Source organism: Humulus lupulus, chromosome 6 (assembly GCF_963169125.1).
Source record: "Humulus lupulus chromosome 6, drHumLupu1.1, whole genome shotgun sequence".
Classification (NCBI taxonomy): domain Eukaryota; kingdom Viridiplantae; phylum Streptophyta; class Magnoliopsida; order Rosales; family Cannabaceae; genus Humulus; species Humulus lupulus.
In genome coordinates this window covers 59,173,007-59,199,617 of record NC_084798.1, presented here as the reverse complement: position 1 = coordinate 59,199,617, position 26,611 = coordinate 59,173,007, and the positions used below count along the sequence as shown (strand labels likewise).

Here is a 26,611-nt window from a genome sequence, read left to right as displayed (position 1 = left end):
AAAAGTTGAGAGAAGACGTCCTCCAAGAAAGTTTACTTATCGAATATCTTAGATAAAGTTAATGCCCTACCACCTCAAGTCCTGGGGAAACATGAGAGGTTTGGAGGTTTGAAACGAAAAAGAGGTGCGAAGAATAGTAACCGGATGAAAAAAAAAATCATTTTTTATGAACTTGAGTATTAAAGCACGAATGAGTTAAAACACAACATAGATGTTATGCATGTTGAGGAGAATGTATGTGATAGTGTCCTTGGTGCTATCTTGGATAAAGATAAATCTAAAGACTACTACTAATGCAAGACATGATCTGAAGAATATGGGAGTTAGGAACGCATTGTGGATATATGAATTACATGTTGACTCCTGAAGATAGGCAATAATTTCTTCAATTTCTAAAAGGTTTTAAACTACTTGATGGTTTTTGTTCTAACTTGAAGAAGAAAGTGACTGATAACGACTCAAATATCATTTGGTTGAAGTCATACGACTGTCATGTGATAATGTAGCGATTAGTTCCATTGGGTGTCCATAAGTTTCTACCAGAATCTATATCAGGCACCATAATGGAACTATGCGATTTCTTCAGACAATTATGTTCGCGGACCTTGAATGTAAATGATATGGAGAAAGCTCAAAGGGAGGTCATTCACATCTTATGCAAAATGGAGTTGATTTTTCCTCCAGCTTTTTTTGACATAATGATACATTTTGTCTTGCATTTTCCAGGACAAGCTTTATTGGGTGACTGGGTATTAATGAGATTGATGTATCCTTTTGAAAGATACATGAAAATTAAAAAACTACATCAGGAATAAAGCTCGTCCTGAAGGGTCCATAGCTGAAGAATATGTGGCAGATTAGGCTTTAACATTTTGTTCCATGTATTTCAAAGGCATGGAAACCAAGTTTAATTGTCTGGATCGAAATGCGGATACAATTTGTGTTCCACACCACCTTTCAGTGTTTCAATCTCAATGTCATCCATTGAGTAAGGGATTTCAAGTTCCTCTCGATGAAAAGACTCGGAATATAGCTGAGTGGTCATACTGGAGAATTCTTCTAAAATTGAAGTCTATATGGAGTAGGTTGATTTAATTATCTTTTTTTATGTTGTTTTTAATGTAACATCTTTGAACTACAATCATAACATTTTGTTAATCAACAGCGAACACCTTCGTGAGGTCAAAGTGAGGGATCCATTGGGTGATCATAACATTTTGCACAAAAAAGAGTTTCGTTCCTAGTTTCACGAGAAGGTAATCTATAACTAGGACATTCTTTGTTGTTAGATTGAAATAGAAGTTTATTATTATAATATGTTTTGCTATCTTTAGATATATGACTTGCACCAGCTCGGGTCATTAGAGAATGGGGATGAGTTGCTAGCTTTAGCATATGGGTATGATCATTTGGTGTACTCTTATGAAGCATGTATAATGAATGGGGTTCGATATGTTACACATAATCGAGATGAAAATCATATTACATAAAATAGTGGAGTGTGTGTTGCTAGAACAGAATGTTTTAACTATTATGGACAACTTGAAGAGATATTGGAGGTATCTTATACTAGTGTATATTCAGTGGTATTGTTTTGATGTAAATGGTTCAACACGGACCTGGAAAAAAAAACAATTACTAAAATAATGTCACCAGTATAAATGTACGTGGTGAATGGTATAAATATGAACCGTACATACTTGCTAGCCAAGCTAAACAAGTTTTCTATCTCGATGATCTACTTAGAGGTCGAGCTTGGAAAGTTGTTGAAGAAGTGAATCATAGGCAAGTTTGGGATATTCCGGATAGTTCTGATCAGATTGCTGATATTGATGTTGTACATGACACAAACTCATCCAATTTCGTATTGACTGTTGAGCTCGGGGAGTTGGTTGTTCAATAATCTAATCAATCAGCAATATTCATAGGAACCGTCGCTCGACCTTATTCGACTGCTCAAGATATCGATGATTTTATTAATGATGATGAAGAAGAAGTCGAAGACGTAGAAGAAGCAGATGATGAGGATGAATTGCTTGTTGATCTTAGTGATGATGATAACACAAATCTTGTCTCACCAATAGATGTTAATTTGATAAGTGATCACAATGAATATTATACTTAGTTCTTGTATCTGTGTAAAAAAAATATTTCAATAATTATATATTAGAAATTTTGAACGATTTATGGGTTTGTTATGTTGTGAATGTTTTGGAATTTTATGTGGTCATTACAACTATATATTCATAAATAATATATATCTGATATTCATACTAACAAGCAAATTTGGTCATATTTAGTTTAAAGATGTAGCTTCATACCATGGCGGAGATGGTGGTGATCAAGATCCACCGGATCCTACTACAATCTCATCCAGTTGCGAGCCAAGTATTTTAAAATTCATTCTTTATTTATTTCTAATTAGACCTTGTTATACAACATACTAAATTATATGATACACTTATTTAAAATAATACAACAGCTCCATCAAAGAGAAAAGGTCGTGGGCCTACCGTTGGGAAAAATTTAGATGACAGAAGGCGAGAAGCTAGACATCCAGGCCCCATAGTGTTTGACCCTATCATGTACAAGGTGGTGGAATGGAACATGCTACTTTTGTTCGCCTTTTGTGCACCCAAGTCGCATCAGCGGTTCCAGGATATTACAAGGATTGGGCAAGTGTCCCAAATCGGTATAAGGACAAGTGAAGGTAAAAATTTTAGAATTTTCTTTAATAACAATTGTATTATAATTCTAGCACGATTAACATGTTTTCTCTTGTTTGTGGCACATCTATCAAATAGATGGGCAGCCAGATTATACCACCCTTATTGACAATATCAATGCCGAGATGACTGAGAGATATCGAGATAGGAAAGCTAAGCAGCACAACCACTTCAAAAAGTTTTACAAAGGACCAGGTGATTGGTACGAGGGCCTAAAGAATCCACCCAAAGATGTCAACGTCGATGAGTGGAAACAAATTTATGAGTTTTTCACGAGTCCAGAGTTTATTGCGCTTAGTGAAGAAAAAAAATAAACTGAGACCAAATGAAGTACTCTGCAACACAAAGCATGAAACCATTAGCGGTCACTCATCACGAAAAATTAAGTGAAAATATTAACTTAATTAAGTTGTATGAATTTATATGTTCTCTAACATTCTCATTTTCTTTATTAGTTGAACTTGAATCTCATTAAGGAATGGAAGGAGTATAACTGGACCAAAAAAACAAGAATTTTGTCAACGAGGGTACTGAATGAGATTATGTAAGTTTAACTTTATTATCAATTCAAATAATTATATTTTTCTTTTGTATTATAATATTTTTCTTTTTCGAAATCTCAGACACATCACATGTCTCAAGGTTCAGCTTCTCAGCCTTCACCAGGCCATCCCGACATGCATGCATCATCGTGGTCGTCTCAACCTCCGCCCTATCCTTATCCATACATTTATGGACTTGGAGGATCATCGTTACCTCCACAGTATCCATGGTTGATGCCTCCGCACACACCACAGCCACCGCAGACTTGGCAGGCACCAGAAGAAGGGGAAGATACAGAGGATGCCCATGGTTGAGATATTTTATATATTATTGTATGCATATTTAATTTGGATAATATTGTATTATTTGTGTAATTTAAGCAAATTATTAATTTTATGCATATTTAATTTTGTTATTATGAATTAAAAAATATTTTATTTTAATAAATATTTTTTAATTATTATCATTAGGGGCGACAAAAGTCGCCGCTAATAATATAAAAGTCACCGCTAATATTATATTATTAGGGGTGACTTTTTATTATCAAAGTCAAAATTTGATCTAGGAGTCACGATTATTAGGGACAATGTTCAATTTATTAGGAGTGAAAATGTCGCTGTTAATATTAATTATTAGGGACAATTTTTTTGTTGCCGCTAATAATCAATATTAGCTTCAAAATATTAGCAATAACTAATTAGCGGTAATATGTCGCCCCTAATTACAAAGCTCCTATTTGTTGTAGTAAGAGTTGTGTAGCCGTCGCTCCTAAAGCTCCTATTTGTTGTAGTGGGAGTTGTGTAGGCTTTTACAGAGGCTGATGCAAAATAGATGGCTCACTCTTTGAAACATATCCACCATGATTCCAAGAAGCTGGCCTCCAAGATCTCCAATTGTGGGCTAAAGAAGATCAGAAGAGAAGAGAATGAGATTCTTTAGAAGTAGTGACCTTAATAGCGGGGTGCTACACTACCAGACGACTTTTCAAGAAAGCTAATGAAATAGATTACTTAGTTTGCTACTGTGATTTTACTTTGGTCAGTATGATGCGCTTGCTTTGTTTTATGTATTTGTTTCAAGTGTAGTCTTGTTGTGTTGCTTTGATGACCTTGTTGGTCTTTTGTTCGCTGTGTTTGTTTTTTCTTTATGAATTTTGCTCCTCTAGTTTGAGGGGCGTTTGGCACAAAACAAAATTTAATTTGATTTATTTATTATCTATCACGTATTGAAACATAATTCTTCATATGCTTGAAAATAAGTGATTCGATAGAAGTATATATATTGAAATTAAGTATTTAAAATGTTTATATATTTTATTGTACTGTAATTAATTGTATTAATAAATAAATTATCAAAGGCTATTTATATTAGCATATTTTATGTGGACTAATATAATTATTGGATAATTCTTCTATAGGGGTTTCACTTCAAGTCTTATTGGTGGGCTCTCAGTGTTTCTCGACCTGTAAACAGTTTTCAGCACAATTTTTTTTATGACCGTATATATTGTAGCTATTTAGAGCATCCTGCAAATTTTCAGAAAATTCCGAATAGTTTACAGTACCGAAAACTAGGTACAAACATGTTGCTTTCCACTCGCAAAAAAAAATTAGTCACACGTGCAACAACATGTTTGAACTTAGTTTTCGGTACTGTAAACTATTCATAATTTTCTGAAAATTTGCAGGATGCTCTAAATAGCTACAATATACATAGTCATAAAAAAAATCGCGCCAAAAACTGTTCACAGGTCGAGAACACTTAGAGCCCCACTGATAGGGCTTAAAGTGAAGCTCCCCTATAATTATTTAGTATATTATGATGATATTAAAATTAATGTATATTATAAATGAGTACGTGTTAAAATATTTAACATAGTATCTGGTTTTAAATTCAATTAGCCAAATTATTGTTGGCTAGGGTTATTTTTTTTTGGTTAGGACTTCTTAAAAAGTTATTTTTCAAGAAGCTATAAAGATTAGCAAACTAAAGTAGGGATAAGTTGAAAATTAGCTAGTTTAATGAGATTTTAAATAAATTACCTCCTAAATATTTTTAGTTTAGTTCTACCCATTTTTATCAGAGACAATTCTAAAAATACCCTTGACCACATGGTTCTCTTCTAAAAACAATATCCACATATTATAGGGGTATAATAGGTATATTAATTAAAATAGTGGGTATTATATTAAAACTTAAAAATTGTAGATAAAAAAAAAAGTGCTTACCTAAAAGTGGCTACTGAATCTAATTTCTTCACTAAAGTATATTGTAAATCCAATCAACTCTTTGCTTTGAAAATCGAACAAACTAAGGCCTAATTCTCCATATTTTTTAAACTAAGCCCAAAAGGCCCAAGTTATGGTAACCTTCATTAATTTAATACATAAAAAATTAACTAGTGTCAAGAATAGTACTAAGTTAGGGGACTCGGGTGGGTAGCCCTCCTAACTTTTTTCTTTGAGAATTTTTAAAAAAATATGGTTTTTATGACATCAATGTACAAAAATATAGGAATTATATTTTTTTTAATTTGTATGGGAATTTATTAAAGATAAAATTAAATTATGGGAAACACAATTAGTAGCTAACTAAAATATGGAAATGCCACATTTTTTATCATAGTTATATTTTCTTTTATTTTGAATGTGATTTTATTTTATTTTTTTCCTTTATTTTTTAATTATTTTTAAAGTTATTTTTTCTTTCCTTTTTTCCTTACTTATTTTTTCTTCTATTTTTTTATCTACCAATATTTTCCTTTATCTTTTTTTTCTTTCATTTTTTCCCTCCTTCCTATTCTTCTTCTTCTTGTTTATTAATTTATCTTTTTTTTTTCATTTGTATTGTTTTTTTTTTCATATTTTTGTCATTTTTCTTTCTTTTTTTTTCTTCTTTTTTATATTTATTATTTTTCCTCCCTTTTTTTTTCTTTTTTTTTTTCACACATATGAGCTTTTTTTTTTCTTTCTTCCATTTTTTCTTTTTTTTCTACTAATTTTTTTTTCTTTCCATTTTCCATTATTTTTCTTCTTCTTCTTTTCATTTTTATTCATTCATCTATTTTTTTCCTTCATCATTTCTTCTTTTTCATATTTTTTTTAGTTTTCTTTCCTAATTTTTTTTTCCTTCTTTTTTAGTACTTATATTTTTCTCATTCCACTTTCTTCTTTTTTTTTTTCCTTTTTTTCACACATATTACATTACATAATTATTTTCATAGTTTTTTTCACTGTATGTAAATAAATTCAAATCAAATTTTTCAACGTTTTCTTTTTATTCTAATCCTTATAGAAACACCAAAATTTGGAAAGAAAACTAATAAAAATATGAAAACGTGAATGGGTAACCAGTTACCCTGACGAGAACATTCAAATCTAGAAAAAACAAATTATATGAAGAATATGGGATAGAAGGGAAATGGGGTGGATCTGATTTTTTTTTCTATCTTCAAATTTGTGGAAACTGGTTACATTCCCGTTATTTGTGTGTACATTTCTATGGGTAACTGGTTAAATTCACGTTCTTTGTGTGTATATTTCTGGGGTCCTTCACGTTATGATGTGTGTGTATTTATGGGTTCTTTATGGTAACTAGTTACCTATGTTACTAAAATCATAGTTACTTCTTCCTTTTTTTAATGAAGTGTTCTTCCTCTTTTTCATTTAGATTTTATGTTTCTTTTCAAATTTAATATGAGTAACTCGTCACCCCTCTAATGGTAACTGATTACCCTGTTTATGGCAGAAGGTTACTCCTCTCAGGGTAACTAGTTACTCCTCCTGGTACATGTTATTTATCCTAGCGCTAGGATTTTTTTTTACATAATTGTCAAAGATCAATCAAGTAACTGGTTACCTTACCCAATATTTGAAAAAAGAAACGTACAATATAAAAATAGGGAAAAAATGTTTATAATAAATAAAAAAATAATAAACACAATTCATATCACAAAAAAAAAAGAAAAAAAAATTGCAAAACAAACAAAGAAAAATTTAATATAGAATTAGTTATATAAAAAAACAAATAAGCTAAAAAAAAATAATTAAATTACAAACATACCCTTCCAAATTAATAAAACTTGATTAAGAGTAAAATTATGGTAAACCAACTTTTATACAAAAATATGGGCAAATAAACCTGTAAAAATGAAAAATCTTAAAAAAAAAGTCATAGACTAACTTTTTTTGGAAAAAAAAATACATATTTTTGCCCTCTATTAAAAATCTCATATAAAATAGAATTTCCTATTTTTCTTTCTACATATTTTTGAATTATTTTTATTATAAATATAAGTGAAAATATATATGAGTTTTATTCATAGAAATTGATAAAGCTTAATCTTGAGTGAATCCATTGGAGTGTTATAGTATACTCATCAGTTCAGTTATGTATACGTACCAGAGAGTTTGGAAACTAGATGCTGACACCACAAAAGCTCAACATTTTCTTTCTCATCCATTGCATGAAGCGCAGTTACAGGTGGATGATATGAAATCTAAAGCAAATTAATGTATTCAAATGTAGATTTATGAATATATATATATATATATATATTTATATAACTCCCAAGATATTATTAAGAAGTGTACCTGCTCAAAGAGAACAATAAGAGTTCCCCTAGATACGTGATGGGTCTCTCCAAGAATAGGGTTATAAGGCGCAACTCCAAAGATTGAAGGACGCAAGGTGGAGATGTTCCATGCAAGAACTGCTTTAAACCTCTCTATTGGGCTCTCACCTCTGTTGCACTTGCCCAACAAATCATCACTAACACAATATACTGATTCACCATAACACTGTAATTGTGACTTTGGAATGTTGAACATGGGTGGCAACTGTCAAACAAAATCATTCATATAATGTTACTAAAATTGCTTTATATTCAACCATATATCTTCTTTTAGATTAATTAATGTAGCCCTCAGCGCTGGTTGCCATTTGCTGTTTCAACCTTTTATTTTTGGGGTAATAATGGTCTAGCATAATCATAATTAGGGTTGGCCCTCACCTTGTAGGGACTCGATGAAAAAGTGATATTATTATAAAATATAACATAGAAAATGATATTATTGAAAATTCAAAGGCATTTTTTATATTTTAAAAAAATAGTATTTTTAAAACAAGAGGTCATTTTAACTGAGGGACCCTAGACATGAGCTTGACTTGCCTTAACCCACCGTCAGCTCTTTTTGCAATTGTTGATCTTCATATATCCATTTCAGATATATGGTTGATTATAACTCGTTTAGTGAAATACTAAACTCTCACAGCAAAAATTAGAGGATAAAAATGATCAAATTATATCACATCCAATCTAATTTTATTACAAAAATAAAGTAAAATTACATATAGCACTGTAAATTTAAAAAAAAAATTGAAAAATACGAAATTTTTAAAAAAATTAAAAACTACGGATAACAATTTTGTTACAACTTGTTGTTGAGATTGGTTAAATATAATGGTTGAGATGTTTACACGTTGAGGTGCAAAACACTTAACGGTTTTCACTTAAAGAGAAGTGAAAACATGAGATTGTATAGAAGGCATCTAGAAGTAACATTTATGGGTCTAAAGTGATACAATGAGGTATCCAAACATTCCCAAAAAGTTTGGTAGAATTTGGATCAATTTTAGGACCATTGGAGGGATCCAAAGTCAGAGAGGGTGGCAATGCGTCATCCCCTAAGTGGTGTAACACCCCCAAAATGCGAAGGGCTTGAAAAGCCCTAGCAGGCGATACATCGCGTGGGTGATCTTTTAGGATCATACAGTTTATGTAAAATACACCAAATGATGTGTTTTAAATGCTCTAATCCTATTGGTTATACTAATGATGATGCATACACTATATATATGGGTTATTAGAGTTGAAAAGCCTTGATCACACTCTCCAACTCTCTCTCTAGCCTCATTCTCTCTCTAACTTTCTATGACCAAAGTTTTCTTCAAGAAACTCATCAAGCTTTGCTTGACTTGCATGAGTTTTAAGGCTTGTTCAATCTCAAATTTCATTCTACTTAGTTGAAGCTTCAAGAAATTGGGAAGGCTTGGAATAAAGATTTTGGACAACAATATTATTATTGTGTATAAGCCTTAGAAGTTCCGCAAGTTTGAAGATTCAAGTTGCACAATACAAAGGTTGTATCTCTCTAACCCTAATCTTGTATTTGTTGTTCTATTATGTTTTTCATTGTTGGTATTGATGATTAAATGTACCTAAGTTCATCTTATCATCATTTAATCATTTAGTTTCGTATATTCAAGATTAACATTCATATCATGAACATGTTTATTTGATTATCAAGAATTGTATTCATACTTTGAATTTGAATCTTGATTAACATCTAGGGTTTAGAATATTGCATTATTATCATTATTCATTGTTGATTTACAAAGAGTAAAACCATATATTCCCAACAATCAAAATATCTATTTCTAATTACTTTCAATTTAGTGTTTTGTATTATCAACAATGAGGGAAATCGGTTCATCTTCTACAACCTTCAAATCCTTGTTTCAAGATTTGGTTTGTGTTGGACACATAACCATGAAAGATCAAATAAAGTTCTATTTGGAAATGTTCTACATGAATTTGATACAAAGTCTTCATCAACAAAGGATGAGACAACTCAATGGGATTACATGCTTAAGGAGATTGCTATCATCAAATTCCTTATTTCTAAATGTGTAGATTTCAAGAATTTGAATGAAATGTATTTGCTACCATATTTTTGTGTGTTTGAGATTATTGTTTATATCAAATGTACAATGGTGGTTGTTAATAAACAATTCAAGGGTTATTGATCTACTTGTTTTGTTTGTAAAGTTTTTGATCATCATGTGATATATGGTAATTGTAAAATCAACCATAATAAGATTAGGGTTAAGGCAATTGATGTTGAGATCATTGCATTTTTAAATTAATTTAATCTGGTCACTTTAATTGATGATGAGATCTTTGTGAATTTGATTAAATTTAATGCATTTAATGAGGAATGCATTGTAACCCTAATTGAGAATAATGCATTCGATGAGGAATGTATGATAACCCTAAAGAGAATTGACACGATTCATGCATGTAGTGATGAGACTAATGCAACCTTAAGAGAAGGTGAACATGTCAATGCAATTGATAATGAGATCATTGCTAAAGAAAGTGAAGATGCTAAGGTCAATGTATATGATGTTGAGATCATTGTAAACCTAAGTAAGGATACCAAGACCAATGGATTTGATGTTGAGATCATTGTAACCTTGAGTAAAGTTAATTACAACCCAAGGAAAGGTGCAAGGTGGTGGTATGATACTTGTGCCACCATTCATGAAACCTATGATAAAACTCTTTTCAAAACCTTTGAAAGTGCAAAGGTGGGACTTGAAGTCCAAATGGGAAATGAAAAGAGATCCAAGGTACTTGGAAGGGGCTGCATTGATGTGTTCTTCACTAATGGAAAGAAAGTGACCCTAATTAATGTTTTCTATGTTCCCGATATGACTAGAAACATTATGAGTGGAAGTCTATTGAGTAAATTTGGTATCAAAATAGAGTTTGAATTTGGTAAACTCGCTTTTACTAAATTGGGCACTTTTGTGGGAAAGTGTTATACATGTGATGAAATGATCAAACTTTGTGCTCTTAATGTGACAATAATGATATGGCATCTAAATCTTGCAATGTGATTAGTTCTAATTCTATTACTTTGTGGAATAATAGACTTCCTCATATAGGTTATAGCACAATTAAAAGAGTTGTTAAATGTGGATTAATTAATTGTGATGTGAATGAGCATGATAAATGTGAATTATGTGTTAAATCTAAAATGGTAAGGAAACATTTTTCAAGTGTTGATAGATGTTCAAACTTGCTAGATTTAATACATAGTGATTTATGTGAATTGAATGACATGTTGACTAGAGGAGGAAATAGATATTTCATGACTTTTAAAGATGATTTCTTTAGGTATACTTATGTGTATTTACTTAAGAGTAAGGATGAGACATTTAATGCCTTTAAAATCTATAAATCTGAAGTAGAAAATCAATTGGAAAGGAAAATAAAGGCTCTTAGAATTGATAGAGGTGGTGAATACTTTTCAAATGATTTCATTGTGTTTTGTGAGCAACATGATATTATGCATGAATGCATTGCACCATACACTCCACAACAAAATGGAATAGCTAAAAGAAAGAATGAGACTTATCTTGAGATGATTAACTCTATGTTTTTACATGCTAAACTGTGTTATAATTTATGGGGTGAAGATTTGTTTGCTACGTGTCATATATTGAATCGAATTCCAATGAAAAAGAAAAATGTGTCTCCATATGAGTTATGGAGAGGAAAGAAGCCTAACCTAGGCTATCTTAAAGTGTGGGAGTGCCTTGCTTATTGCAAGAGCATGGAGCCTAAAAAAACAAGTTAGGTCCAAGGGTCATAAAGTGTGCATTTGTTGGTTATGCCTCAAATAGCAAGGCCTATAGTCTATTAGACTTGGAATCTAATGTGATAATTAAATCAAGAGAAGTGGAGCTCTTATAGAATATGTTATATTGTGATAGCAATTCTCGAGAACCCATAAGTGTTGGAGAATCTCTTAAAGAGAAAGATCCAAAGGTTGATGACCAACCTATATTGCCTCGGAGAAGCCAGAGGCTTAAAGAGTTGGGATCAATTGAGAAATGTTCTCAAGTAGAGATACTCTATGGTACACTTGAAGAGTCACATGGAAATTTCCTATGATTCTTCAAGTTGAGGATGATCCCAAAACTTACCAAAAAGCAATGTCTTTGTGAGACTGTGTTTTTTGGAAGGAGGCAATAAATGATGAGATAGATTCAATTATATAAAACCACAGATGGGAATTGGTAGACTTTTCACAAGGTTAAAAACCAATTGGGTGCAAGTGAGTATTTTGGAGGAAATATCACACCGATGGCACATACAATCCTTCAAAGCTAGATCAGTAGCTAAAAGGTTAAACAAAAGGAAGGAATTGATTACTTTGGCACATATGCACTGGTTGCTAGGGCAACCACAAAAGGAGTTTTATTTGCCTTATCATCAATACATAACCTTTATGTTCATCAAATGGATGTCAAAACGGCATTCCTAGATGGAGATCTCGATGAGGAGATTTATATGGAACAACTAGAGGGTTTTGTTCTAAGGAGAAATGAACATAAAATGTGTAGGCTTGTTAAATCAATATATTGTTTAAAACAAGCACCGAAACATTGGCATGAGAAGTTTGATAAAGCTATTGTTTCAGATGGGTGTAGAAACAATAATGGAAGTGCTTATACTCTAAGACTTGTGATGGCTATATTGATGTGTTTGTATATTTTTTATTGTTGATTTTGAGTAATGAGATGAGAGGCATAACGAAAACGAAGAGGTTTCTATCTTCCATTTTGTAAATGAAGGAGCTTTGAGTGTTCAATACCTTCTTTGGTATAAAAGTGAGAAGAAATTGTGGGAGTTATGCCTTAAGTCAAGCTCAATTTGATGAGAAAGTGCTTGACAAGTTTAGTAATCTCAAAATCAAAGATGTGAATACACCATTTGATTCAAGCATAAGGCTTGAAAAGAAACAATGGTAGAGCGGTTAGTAAACTAAGTGAGTTTACTATCAATCCAAGTATGGAACATTGAAAAGCGATTGAGAGAGTTCTAGGGTACCTTAAAAGGACCAAGGAGCTATTCCTCCAATATTCAAAGTTCTCGAGGATACTTGAAGGATATTACATTGTGAGTTGGATATCAAGTGTATGAGATAATATGTTCACAAGTGGTTGGGTGTTTATGTTCAAAAGAGAAGAGGTTTCTTAGGGCCCAAAGAAACAAACATATATTTCACTCAACCATGGAGAATGAGTATATAACTCTAGCAACAAATGGCAAAGAGGCCAAGTGGCTTAGGGATTTCATGAGGAATATTCCAATGGTGATAAACAAGCCACATTAGCTAGAGCTTATAATGGAATGAAAAGTCTAGACATATAAGTCTAAGACATGAGTATATGAGAAAATTGATTCGAGGAGGAATCATATCAATCTCATGTATAAAGACAAGTGAGAACTTATCAGGTCCATTTACAAAACCTCTTGCGAAGAGGTTAGTAAGTTCTACTTCAAAAGAGATGGGACTAAAACTCCTAGAATAATATATTCACCAATGATGGCAACCCAACTCCAAACTTGTGAACATCAAGGGCAAGAGTTCAATGAGTAAGAACAAGTTATTGGGTGAATTGTTTCAACTCTAACAAAATCATGAATTCCATCCAAGGATGGTTAGTGTTGGTTGCTACCAAGTGAGGGTTAAGCCTAAGGCTTTTAATGAGGTTCAGTTGTGTGCAACAAGCATCTCTAAAGGGAGCAAAGATGGTTTAAGAACTTCACCTATGTGAACTTAGAAGTGGTGCTGCCTCTTATGGGAGTTGAAGTTTCTCCTGGGAAAGTTCATGAAATGGATGAGCACATGGGCATATGAGTCATAAACGAGAAAAGTGGGAAAATGAATGGTCAACTGGAGGTGTGTGTGGTGTTACCAGTTTTATCATTAAGGAGTACTTGGTTCAATCTTTAAGACACCAATGACTTCGATAAGGCTTTGTAATACTTTCACTAAGACAAAGTTCAAATCGAAATATACTTTATTTTATGCACGAAAACTATTAAGCTAAGAAGAAAGGATTATATTTAACCAAGTGGGGGAATGTTGAGATTGGTTAAATATAAGTGTTAAGATGTTTACACGTCGAGGAGCAAAACACATAACGGTTTTCACTTAAAGAGAAGTGAAAACATGAGATTGTGTAGAAGGTATCTAAAAGTAACTTTTATGGGTCTACAGTGATACAATGAGGTATCCAAACATTCCCAAAAGGTTTGGTAGCATTTGGAGAATTTTAGGACCATTGGAGGGAATCAAAGTCAGAGAAGGTGGCGATGTGTCGCCCCCTAAGTGGCATAGCATCGCCAAAATGTGAAGGGCTTCAAAAGCCCTAGCAAGCAATGCATCGCCTGCTAGTAGGTGACGTATCGCTTGACAGGCGATACATCGCCTTGGCGGTCTTTTAGGGTCGTACAGTTTACGTAAAATGCTCCAAATGATGTGTTTTAAATGCTCTAATCCAATTGGTTAGACTAATGATGATGCCTAAACTATATATATGAGTTATTAGAGTTGAAAAGCCTTGATCACACTTTTCAACTCTCTCTTTAGCATTCTAAGACCAAAGTTTTCTCTAAGAAACTCATCAAGTTTTGCTTGACTTGCATAAGTAATAAGGCTTGTTCAATCCCAAATTTCATTCTACTTAGTTGAAGCTTCAAGCAATTGGGAAGGCTTGAAATAGAGATTTTAGACAACAATATTATTATTGTATATAAGCCTTCGAAGTTCCGCAAGTTTAAAGATTCAAGTTGCTCAATACAAATGTTGTATCTCTCTAACCCTAATATTGTATTTGTCATTCTATTATGTTTTTCATTGTTTGTATTGATGATTAAATGTATCTAAGTTCATCTTATCATCATTTAATCATTTAGTTTCTTGTATTCAAGATTAACATTCATATCATGAACATGTTTATTTGATTATCAAGAATTGTATTCATACTTTGAATTTGAATCTTGATTAGGATCTAGGTTTTGGAATATTGCATTATTATCATTATTCATTGTTGATTTGCAAAGACTGCATCCATATATTCTCAACACTTGTTACAATTTCTATTCAGTTTGTAAATGTTGTTTACAAAATTGTAACATGTAGTTACAAACTTGTATATTTTAGTTACAAACTTATAAATTTTGGTTACAAAAAAATTGTATTGTTACAAATTTGAAACTTTGTTTACAACAAAAAAATCTCTGTATTAACAATTATGCCCCTCCATATTTTTGTAATTTTTTCCAGATTTTGTATTTTTAGTTTTTTTTTTTTAAAAAAATCTTAAGTATTTTTGTAAAATAAGGTCAATTTTTTTAATATAAAAAGTTGTTAATATTTATGTTTAAAAAATTACAGCCTTCTTTTTTATTTATTTTAATGGAATCTTCCTTATATAATTATTAAACATAAAAGGTTGATGGAAGATATTTTTGAAAAATCATTGAATTAACACAAAATATAAAATTAAATTCACAAGTTTATAAATTATGGCTATGTTTTAAAATGAAATATGTACATGAGAAATATTCGAATACATTCACTAACATGGAAATATTGGTACATCCGTTTCTAGTTTCGACACTTGAATAGTTATAATCCCAATTTTTTAAAATAATTATTTATGTTGTTCGTGTTTTCACCAAAGGACACATGGCAATCCGAGTAGAGCACATGGCCAGGACGCGTGCCTCTTCAGGTGAGGCCATGCCCCGAGGGTCAGTCCTCGGAGGGTGGATGTCTCGGCAAGAGGTTGCGTCCCTCGGGAAGAGGTAGGGCACGAACGTCTCTCCGAGGCCATGCCCCGAGGACTAGTTAGTAGTCCTCGAATTCCTTATAGAAAATTGTTTTCCAGGGCAAGGACCTTGTCCTCGGGACATAGAAGGATAGCCAGGTGTAAATCAGTGTAGGTTTGCAGCGTCAGAGGATCATCTGACAACATTTTTGGCGATCCGTCCTGTGTTGTCAATTGTACGACTCGAAAATTTACACTCCCACTACGCTGCCTGACAAGGAAATACGTGCGGTGTAACAACCCAAAATTGCTAATAAGACTTAAGAGCCTTGATTAGTGTGTCGGGAGGGCATAATGGGTAATTATGTGAATATATGATTTAATGCATGATTATATGATTTCGAGGAAATGATTAAGTGCAAGTTTAGGAGTATTAAATATGCATGTGGGCCCTGTTTTGCTTATAAGGGTATGTAATTCTGGCATTTAGAGGGCATAAATGTAATTTTATGTGATTAATTATTGAGACCACATTATTATGTAGATATATTTGCAGCATATGGCTCGAGACGGTCCTAGTGAGCGAATTGGCAAAATAGTCACAGCGAGGGATTTATACCCGGCTCGGGGGAGCCTGGGGATATTTTGGGAATTTGAGAGTATAATTTGGGAATTGTTAGATATTGGGTAAAAATAAATGGTAATTTATTGGATGACGGGATTAATTGATAGTTAATAGGAACATTTCAAGAATTAGAGGGGATTGGGAATTAAATGACACTTTTATCCTTAGTGGCTATTAAGGAAATAAATTAGGCTTGGAGGCATTTTGGTCATTTGACCTTAGGATATACATGAACCAAATAGATGGCTGTAGAAGGGTAGCAGCTGAAGTAAAATAGAGGTTTTTTTTCTCCATCATTCGGTTCTCTCTCTTATATTTGGAAATTTGGATGGAATTGCTGAAGGAAGTTGGGGTCATGGAAGGGAAGTTAGAGGGAACATCAGCTGAGAAGTGTGGGAGTCTAAACTCAAGAATTGGAGGATTGAAGCTGAGGATTAGTTGAATGGAGGTAATGTTTTGATTTTGAATTCACTAAGTAATTTGAGTTTGGAGCATGTCTTTATTCTGGGATTTTGAAAGGATTGTAGATGAGTTGAAGCTCTAGAACTGGGGAGGGTTTAGCTGAGACTTAAGCTCAGAAATTGGAGGTGGAAGCTTGTGAGAAGATAGTCACAACTGAGGTAAAAATTCTGATTGATTATCCTTGAATTTTTGAGTTCTTACTCTGTTTTTTCTGGGTTTCTGGTTTTAGATGGTGTTATTGAGCTTCAGAACTCAAGTTTGATTTTTGGTGTTTGATGAAGTTGTTAGTTTAGGTTTGGTGTTATGTGGGTGTTTTGGTTGAGCTATAGTGTATTGTAGGTTCAATTTTGAGTTTAGTTGAGGTTTGGAATGGATTTTTGGAGCTTTGGCTCGAGGAGGTTCGAAGAAAGAAAACCCAGAAATTTGCATTTATGGTACTAGCGTTGTAGTGCTAGGTTGGGAGCGCTACAGCGCTGGGCTGTGTTTTCTGGGGGGTTTTGGGTTTCTGCCTATAGCAATGTAGCGCTTGTCAGCCTCCTAAAATTGGTTTTTGGGTATTTTCTTAGGGTTTTCGCTTGGGGGCTCGGGGGACGTTTTCACCACCTCCTTTGGTGGAACTTGGGTCCCGAGAGTGCGAGTTTGATCCCGGGATTGTCCTTTTGATTTCAAACTCATTGAAGTATCATTTATGGATTGTGACTAGGTGTACGCCAAGGCTCAAAGTGGGATCGTGCTCGAGGACCGTTCGTAGTAACTAAAGCACTTGGAATTAAAGCTAAGAAACTGCACTCGGCTATGTGGTTATGTTGGGACTAAGAGTTCCCTGTACTTGTATGTGATGTCATAAGATGGTATTATGCCATGGGGACTTGTGATAAACGACCTAAGAGTGTCGGAATCAACATTTACGCACAGGACGCGGCTCGACCACTGGTAGCTGAGGTTAAGTATATAAAGACTGAGCTCGGCCTAAGCGAGCCAGAGTCAGTGGGACAATCAGAGGGTGCAGCCTAAGGGCGTCGACCCTGGATATTGTGTGATATGTTTATTGTTATTAATCTGATGATTATGGAATGTTTATTATCTGGATGATTGATTATTGGTTTGCAGATTGATGATTTGTGAATTATGTGACTGTTGATTATTATTTATGTTTTGTATTATGGATTTATTACTAGGCCTTGGCTCACGGGTGCTACGTAGTGCAGATAAAGGCAAGGGCAAAGTGGACCAGTCCTGAGTTGGAGAGCTTTGGGGCAGAATGTACATAGTCAGCTGATTGGCCGCCACGGCCAAGGTTTGGTACAGGGACAGGAGAACCTAAAGTGCCTATTTTTCCATAAGAATGGCTTGTGGTTGTTTACAACCTCTGGAATTTTGTAAACTTTCCTTTAAAACCTATTTTGGGATCCCATGTATTAAACGTTTATTTTAATGAGAAAATTCCTATCTATGACCAAACTATTTTAACCTTAACTTAATTACGACTTTAGGGTCACGTTTTCAACTATATGACTTGATTAGAAAGTCTTGCACTTTTATAATCACACAGTGTAACGACCTTGGTTATCCAGGTTGTTACAAGGGCGTTACAACTTGGTATCAGAGCGGTTTAGGTTTAAGGGTTCCTGAAGACTGGCTAGACATGTACACTTGCTGATAAAGACAAGCTCGACTCAGGGTTTTGTAATTGAATACATGAGATTATATGCTTAAGTGCTTGAATGAAATATGAATGCCTTAATTTGTATGATTAATAGGGAGCATGAGATTCTGATAAGGCCTGGCCCTTTACTATTGTGTGATGACATTGAGGCGTGGTGATTAGCATTGCTATCGCACGTGGATGAATATTTGGATAATGATTTGCATATGGATTGCATGTGGTTAACTATTTAAATTGAACCTGTATGCTTTATCCGCTTATTGGTATATGGAAAGCATGATGAATATGATTGTATTCAGTAGCAATGAAATTTGATAACCAATGCATAGTAATATAGATTGGTGTTTAATATGTTTTTGTGTGTTTGTTTATTGTGGTTGTTTGGACCTGCCCGTGGGATGGTTCTGGATATGAACATCAGGGCTGAGGGGTGGCAGACTGATTCAGATTGTTTGTGCTCAGAATGGTTAATTGGACCTAGTATTGTTCTAGTGAGGGTTGCAGATGATAGCTAGGGTTGGAATCCTCCATCTGCCCCTGAAAGTCGTAGAAAGAGTTCGCCAGTATGTGAGTAAGGCTGTGAGATCTGATAGAAGAAATTAGATGGGTGGAACAACAGGTTTTGTTGGGAGAAAAGCTACTTTGTATACCTTGGCAGTAGGGGTATCAGTGCTGGTTTAACCTGAGGATGGAGACAGATAAGAATTACTGTATGGAAGGCTTTAGAAGCATTATCCTCTAGTTTTGAGGAAGGTTTGGATTGGCTCAAAGATTTTAATAGTGGATGGGTACAACTAATTCTATCGTTGGTATACGAAGATGATAGGTCGTGACATAGTGGTTGTGGCAGAAGGATGCTCGGAAGTGGTGAGAAGTGATATTCAGACCCAAAATGTAGTTGCGATGGGTTGGGAGGAATTCAGGCAGTGATTTGATAAAAGAGATTATTATGGCGTAGTTTGGGCTGCAGCGATTAGTGAGTTTATGAACTTGGTTTAGAATGGTAAAACAACGACAAGGTATGTTGATAAGTTTGGTGGGTTGGTTAATCCACTTTAAGAGTTTATACAAGGAGACGTAGCCAGGAATGATGACTCATTTAAGGATTAAACTCTGGAACAACCCAGAGCAGCAGGGTCGCTCCAATGCGTGAGATTTTCATCTGTGCTTGGGCCGCAGGGAGGGCCATGTTATTTGAGATATAAGGAATGAGGTATGGGGTGCGAATGTCATAGGGCAAGAAATGCAGGTGACAGTATTCCCATTTGTGAATTTTAGTAAGGACAGATGCTCAGTAATCGGAACAGAAGAATTCCTGACAATTCTATGGCTCCTGGTTTTGACAGGAGGAGGTTTAGTTTACAGGATAGACGTTAGGACAGTGATGAGGCCTAGTGAAGTTATTCAGTGTGCATCAGAAGCAGGAAATGCCAATTGGAAAGATGTCAGGTAAGGATACGTTATCTATATGGAATGGTTCAATACGTTAGGGAGAATTAGGGATTGCCCAAGATTAGGGAATGGAAGACTGTAATGCTTTTTTATATTTGAAGTACGAGGCTAGTTTCTCGGAGGTGACCGATTGACTTGATAATCCTCGCTTTTGGTTATATAACGAGCTGAAAGAGCTCGGTGTTGTGTATCTCCCAGGAAAGATTCCTATATGAAGTATATGTCTCAAGGTTATTGTACAAGGGGCTTGAAATATTAGTACTTGTTGGGATGAATTAGAAACTTCTAATAGAAGAATTGGAATATAGGTAGTAAGGGGTTCGTAGTGGAAGTGATTAGGCTTGTCATATGGGAGCCTTGATATGGGCTTGAGTGGGAGCTAATTTGTTAGATAAGGGACAACCATGGATTGTAGGGGACATCATTTGAAGTATGTAAGTTGGACTGAATGGAAAATGAGTTGGTCAGTAGGGATTCAGATGGGTATGTAAAGTGTTGTTGGGTACGCTACAAACTTTTGGTATGGACAGACTCGGTATCGGTGACAATATGAAGAATGGTATTAGTTTGGCAGAAAGAATTACTGGTTCAATTGAAGAAGTATCTGGCTTAGGGATGGATTAGACAGAGCACTGTTAAGGATGAAGAGTTTAAATGCCTATTTACAAGACAGAACAATGTCTGCAAGAATTGATCTTCGATATGGCTATTACCAGCTGAGGATCAAGGAAAGAGACATTTCATGAATTACTACTTGTACCATGTGGGGTGTGATGAATTACAAGTAAAGGTTCTTAATTGACTTATGCTTCAACAACACGGGTAAGTTCGACAAACAAAGAGTATAGGAACAATACGAATGAGTCACATTCAGGTTCATTAGGGATGTGTTGATCTACTCCCCGGTTAGAAGCAGAATGCGGACGACTACTACACTGATGATGCTAAGACTGCAACACCAGGGTCACAGATAAGGCTCCAGAAGGTGTCAGTTTTGACCTTGCCAAGGGTATTCAAGGTCACCTACAGGAAGAGAAGGGGTCAAGTATGAAATGATTCAATCAGAAGCCACAAAGAAATTACTGAAGAACATCTGAGAGATAAGAGGTACAATGAGACCGGTGAACATGTCATCTACTACCTGAAGTGTCTTCAAAGACAGCTACACCAGAGATTGGGTTGGCAAAGAAACCTAAAGTTAGACTGAATGGATAATCTTGTACCAGATTTTCAGAAGACAGAATAAGGATTGGTTAACACCCTGTGGTATAGGAATCCGTGTGTAATGGATGGATACGGAAGGGTAGTGTGAAGGACCTCGACTTTGTTTAAAAACATGAAACTATAAGCGATGCATTAATTAAGTTTGAGACGTGCCCGGTTATAGACTGAAGGAATGATGGTTTGAGCCTCGCAGTAGGTGAAAGAATGGGAACATGGTCGGTATACAGGGAATATTAAGTTAATGGTGAGGGCATGGCGTAAGGGATTTGAGCGCTTGGTTATTTGTAAGGAATAACCCTGAGACCAGGATCCGGTGAGACTTACTGGGTAATTCATGTTAGAAACCCTTGACTGTACAAGGGGAAAATTAATCTGGAAGCTAATCTCCTACTTGGGAAGATTTGTGTTAGTTGGAAAGGACGCCACGAGTTACAACAAGATCAGACAAGGTAACATTTGATATTGATATAGCACCTGTGGTTGGTTGTGGACAGAGATATATTTCTATGGACAATGAAACTCAGAAAGGGGATCTTGTAAGAATGGTTAAGAATTCTACCATCATAGCATGAATTAAGGGATGAAAATTGGATGAGTAATCCGATGGAACCTGGTGTTGAGATGGAGATCCTAAATGAACATTATATCACCTCCTTAAGCATATTGTATTCAAGGAGTTTAAATGGATAATAAGATCTAATTTTTGTATATTGGAAGGTAAAATGGTATAGTGATGAACCGTAGGAATGGATTACACTAGACTACGAGTAAGATAATTGGATATGAAAGGTTGCAACTCAGCAGATTGAGTTAACACACTTTGGTTCGTGTGAACAGGTGATGCAGCATGATAAGTGATATTGCCAGGTTGAGACCCTTAAATTTTCCATGTTCTGGAAAGGAAATAGAGAACGAAGGGAAGAAGGTTGAAACCTAGAATTGTTGGCTGTCTACAGATAGAATGGCAACCTGAAGACTTAATGGTTATTTTAAAAAAGTATGCATTGAAGGTGCAAGTATTTGGGATATTAAGAAAGTATAGTCCCTTGATGAAACAATCACAGTGATGAATACTGGCTTACTGCTAAGGTGACACAGGATAAGATATTGTAAGATGGAAAGCATGAAGTGCTGGTTCTAAGTAAGAAAATAAAAGACAATGAGTATTATGGTTCAGTATTGGTTTGGGGGAAACCAATGAAGTTGTTAAAATTATTAGGGCTGAAGTATATGCCTATCTCAAAGGACGTAAGGGTTCGCAAGATTCAAGTTTCGGAACACGAAGCTCTAGGACAAGAAATTTGTATTTCCCCAAACATTGCAGATAAGTAAGAGTATGATACCTTGAGAAAGAAAGAAGGATTTTTGGATTTTAGATTTGAGAAGGATCCCGAGAACGTACTAAGGATTAGGCCAAGGGCCTACAAGTTAGCCTTACCCTGGTGTGGGTGGTGGCTTATGAGTATTACTTGTATCAATGATAAGACAGGAAAACGACCGCTGATGAGATAAGCAGACCTTAGGGTTTCAGCTGAATTATTGAGAAAGGAAAGGTTAATAAGATTATAGTTATAAGATAAGATCTTATGGAACAAGATTTTCACTCTAGTAGGAGTGTTATTGTAGGATTAAAGGTAAAGAAATGGACTCTAGAGTTATGGTCAGAGGAATGAGATTTATTACCTGATGTGTTTGAATAAATTTCGAGGACGAAATTATTATAAGGAAGGGATAGTTGTAACGAACCAAAATTGCTAATAAGGCTTAAGGGCCTTGATTAGTGTGCCAATAGGGAATAATGGGTAATTATGTGAATATATGATTTAATGCATGATTATATGATTGCGAGGAAATGATTAAGTGCATGTTTAGGAGTATTAAATATGCATGTGTGCTCTGTCTTGCTTATAAGGGCATATTTGTAATTTTGGTCCGTAAAGGGCATAAATGTAATTTTATGTGATTAATTATTGAGACCACATTATTATATGGATATATTTGCAGCATATGACTCGAGACGGTCCTAGTGAGCGGATTGGCGAAATAGTCACGGCAGGGGATTTATACCCGACTTGGGGGAGCCTGGGGGTATATTGGGAATTTGGGAGAATAATTTTGGAATTGTTAGATATTGGGTAAAAATAAATGGTAATTAATTGGATGACGGGAATAATTGATAGTTAATAGGAACATTTGAAGAATTAATGGGAATTGGGAATGAAATGACACTTTTACCCTTATTGGCTATTAAGGAAATAAATTAGGCTTGGGGGCATTTTGGTCATTTGACCTTAGGATATATATGAACCAAATAGATGGTTGTAGAAGGGTAGAAGCTGAAGTAAAACAGAGGTTTTTTTTCTCCATCATTCGGTTCTCTCTCTCTCTCTCCCCCTTATATTTGGAAATTTGGCTGGAATTGCTGAAGGAAGTTGGGGTCATGGAAGGGAAGTTAGAGGGAACTTCAGCTGGGAAGTATGGGAGTCTAAACTCAAGAATTGGAGGATTGAAGCTGAGGATTAGCTGCCATGCAGGTAAGGTTTTGATTTTGAATTCACTTGGTAGTTTGAGTTTGGAGCATGTGTTTATTCTGGGATTTTGAAAGGATTGTAGATGAGTTGAAGCTCTAGAACTGGGGAGGGTTTAGCTGAGACTTAAGCTCAGAAATTGGAGGTGGAAGCTTGTGAGAAGATAGTCACAACTGAGGTAAAAATTCTGATTGATTATCCTTGAATTTTTGAGTTCTTACTCTGTTTTTTCTGGGTTTCTGGTTTTAGATGGTGTTATTGAGCTTCAGAACTCAAGTTTGATTTTTGGTGTTTGATGAAGTTGTTAGTTTAGGTTTGGTGTTATGTGGGTGTTTTGGTTGAGCTATAGTGTATTGTAGGTTCAATTTTGAGTTTAGTTGAGGTTTGGAATGGATTTTTGGAGCTTTGGCTCGAGGAGGTTCGAAGAAAGAAAACCCAGAAATTTGCACTTCTGTTACTAGCACTGTAGCGCTAGGTTGGGAGCACTACAGCGCTAGGCCCTGTTTTCTGGGGGGTTTTGGGTTTCTTCCTATAGCGCTTCTCAGCCACCTGAAATTGGTTTTAGGGTATTTTCTTAGGGTTTTCACTTGGGGGCTCGGGGGACGGGTTCACCACCTCGTTTGGTGGAACTTACGGTCCCGATACCGCGAGTTTGATCCCGGGGTTGCCCTTTGGAATTCGAACTCATTGAAGTGTCATTTATGGATTGTGACTAGGTGTACGCCAAGGCTTGGAATGGGATCATGCTTGAGGACCATTCATAGTACCTAAAGAACTTGGAATTAAAGGTAAGAAACTGCACCCGGTTATGTGGTTATGTTGGGACTAAGAGTTCCCTGTACTTGTATGTGATGTCATACGATGGTATTATGCCATGGGGACTTGTGATAAATGGCCTAAGAGTGTCGGAATCAACATTTACGCACAAGGTGCGGCTCGGCCACTCGTAGCTGAGGTTAAGTATATAAACACTGAGCTCAACCTAAGCGAGCCGAAGTCAGTGGGACAATCAGAGGGTGCGGCCTAAGGGCGTCGACCCTGGATATTCTGTGATATGCTTATTGTTATTAATATGATGATTATGGAAATTTTATTATCTGTATGATTGATTATTGGTTTGCAGATTGATAATTTGTGAATTATCTGACTATTGATTATTATTTATGTTCTGTATTAAGGATTTCTTGCTGGGCCTTGGCTCACGGGTGCTACGTGGTGCAGGTAAAGGCAAGGGCAAAGTGGACCAGTCCTGAGTTGGAGAGCTATGGGGCAGAATGGACATAGTCAGCTGGTCGGCCACCGCAGCCGAGGTTTGGTACAGGGACAGGAGAACCTAAAGTGCCTATTTTTCCATTAGAGTGGCTAGTGGTTGGTTACAACCTCTGGAATTTAGTAAACTTTCCTTTAAAACCTATTTTGGGATCCCATGTATTAAACATTTATTTTAATGAGAAATTTCTTGTCAATGACCAAAATATTTTAACCTTAATTTAATTACGACTTTAGGGTCACGTTTTCAACTATATGACTTGATTAGCAAGTCATGCACTTTTATAATCACACAGTGTAACGACCTTGGTTATCCAGGGTGTTACAAGGATGTTACATGCGGCATGCCCTGATAGTGCCAGGGGCATGTTCCCCATAGGGCCCTGCATTTATTGCTTGGGCCTTGGTCTCGAGTTAATGCAACCAAATGCATTAAAGTGGTATTAATACCCCGATAACGGGGAGAATGTGTATTAATTAGCCCAATGTGTATTTGTTATAGATAATTAGCAATTAATGACCCCAACCTCTTTAAATTGGGCTGGGGATCTCATTGTAAAGGGTTCGGAATTTTTATAGAAAGAGTGTCTTGTACTCAGAGCAATATAAACGTTGCCTGAGAAACTCCATTGGAGATTGCCCTAGAAAGCTTCCAATCCCCTCAATACTAGAGACTCGTTGACTAAGGCTCTTTTATAGACTGAACCATGTAAAAATTGATGTGTTCTTATTTTTTATTTCTTTAATCTCTCATCTTTAGGTTGATAGCGAAAGGCAGTCAACATTTTGGTGCTTTCATTGAGAGCTTGAAGAAAGCATTCAGAACATTTACAGCCATGGTAACCACTCAAAGAAATGTCACAGATGATGTAGTCCCTCCTGCCGGGGTTGAAGGAGGGGAAACCAGTCGACAGCCATCTCATGATATGCCTGAAATGGTGGAGGATTATGACAAAGACGTCGAGTATGACATCAAAGATGATGGTGGTGACCAGGAATATTATGAGGAAGAATTCCGTCAGCCTATGGATGTGGAGGAAACACCGGAGGTGGTGGTGCTCCGTGAACATGTGGCCACCAGCAGCAAACGATTGATGCCTAAGAGGGTATCATTGCCACCCTACGGGAGATGGTACTGGCCATGAAGGCCATTCTTGTAGCCCAAGGGATACGAGTGGACCCCAATGGTAATGTACTAGTTGGGCACCCAACTGGCATGCCACCTGCGCACCCTGTTAGAGTGCCACCTATCAATACAGCCGATGTGGCCCCAGAGCACTCAGCTAAAGAGGCGTGAGATCCGCCAGCTAGAGTGCCCACCAAGCATCCAGCTGGAGTTAGAACCCTAGTGCCACCAGAGGATCATGGCAAAGGAAAAGTTGACTATAATCTTGATAAAAAGCTGAAAAGGGCTCGTCAAGATCCCGAGGGCCACCAAGTTCCTAAGCAAGCTAGTAAAGGTGATGACCCAGGGGCCCGAGGACACCCCTAGGCTGTCAGCGCCCGTGAAGCTTGGGGCGTTCCGCCTCGATGTGCCCATGCAGACCGCGCGAGGCCTGGAGGTGGTGTCCCCTTGGAACCTCACCAACCCTGTAGGAACAATGGTCCAAGGATCCGCCCAAGGAACGTCTCATAGAATTAAGAATGTGGCGTTAGTGTCTCGGTAAATGATGAAAATATCGAGTCCAACGGAGAAACCGAG

At 35.7% G+C, this 26,611-nt stretch overlaps 1 protein-coding gene across 1 annotated transcript in view; it reads right to left on the bottom strand.

Moving 5' to 3' along the window:
* Window positions 1-26,611, bottom strand: part of LOC133782203 (oxysterol-binding protein-related protein 4B-like) — a 75,201-nt gene that overhangs the window by 27,719 nt on the left and 20,871 nt on the right. The window contains exons 3-4 of the mRNA XM_062221424.1: window positions 7,862-8,107; window positions 7,671-7,767 (exon numbers count right to left, since the gene is read on the bottom strand). Coding sequence (XP_062077408.1) covers window positions 7,671-7,767; window positions 7,862-8,107 — 343 coding nt within the window. The remainder of the gene's footprint in view (window positions 1-7,670; window positions 7,768-7,861; window positions 8,108-26,611) is intronic.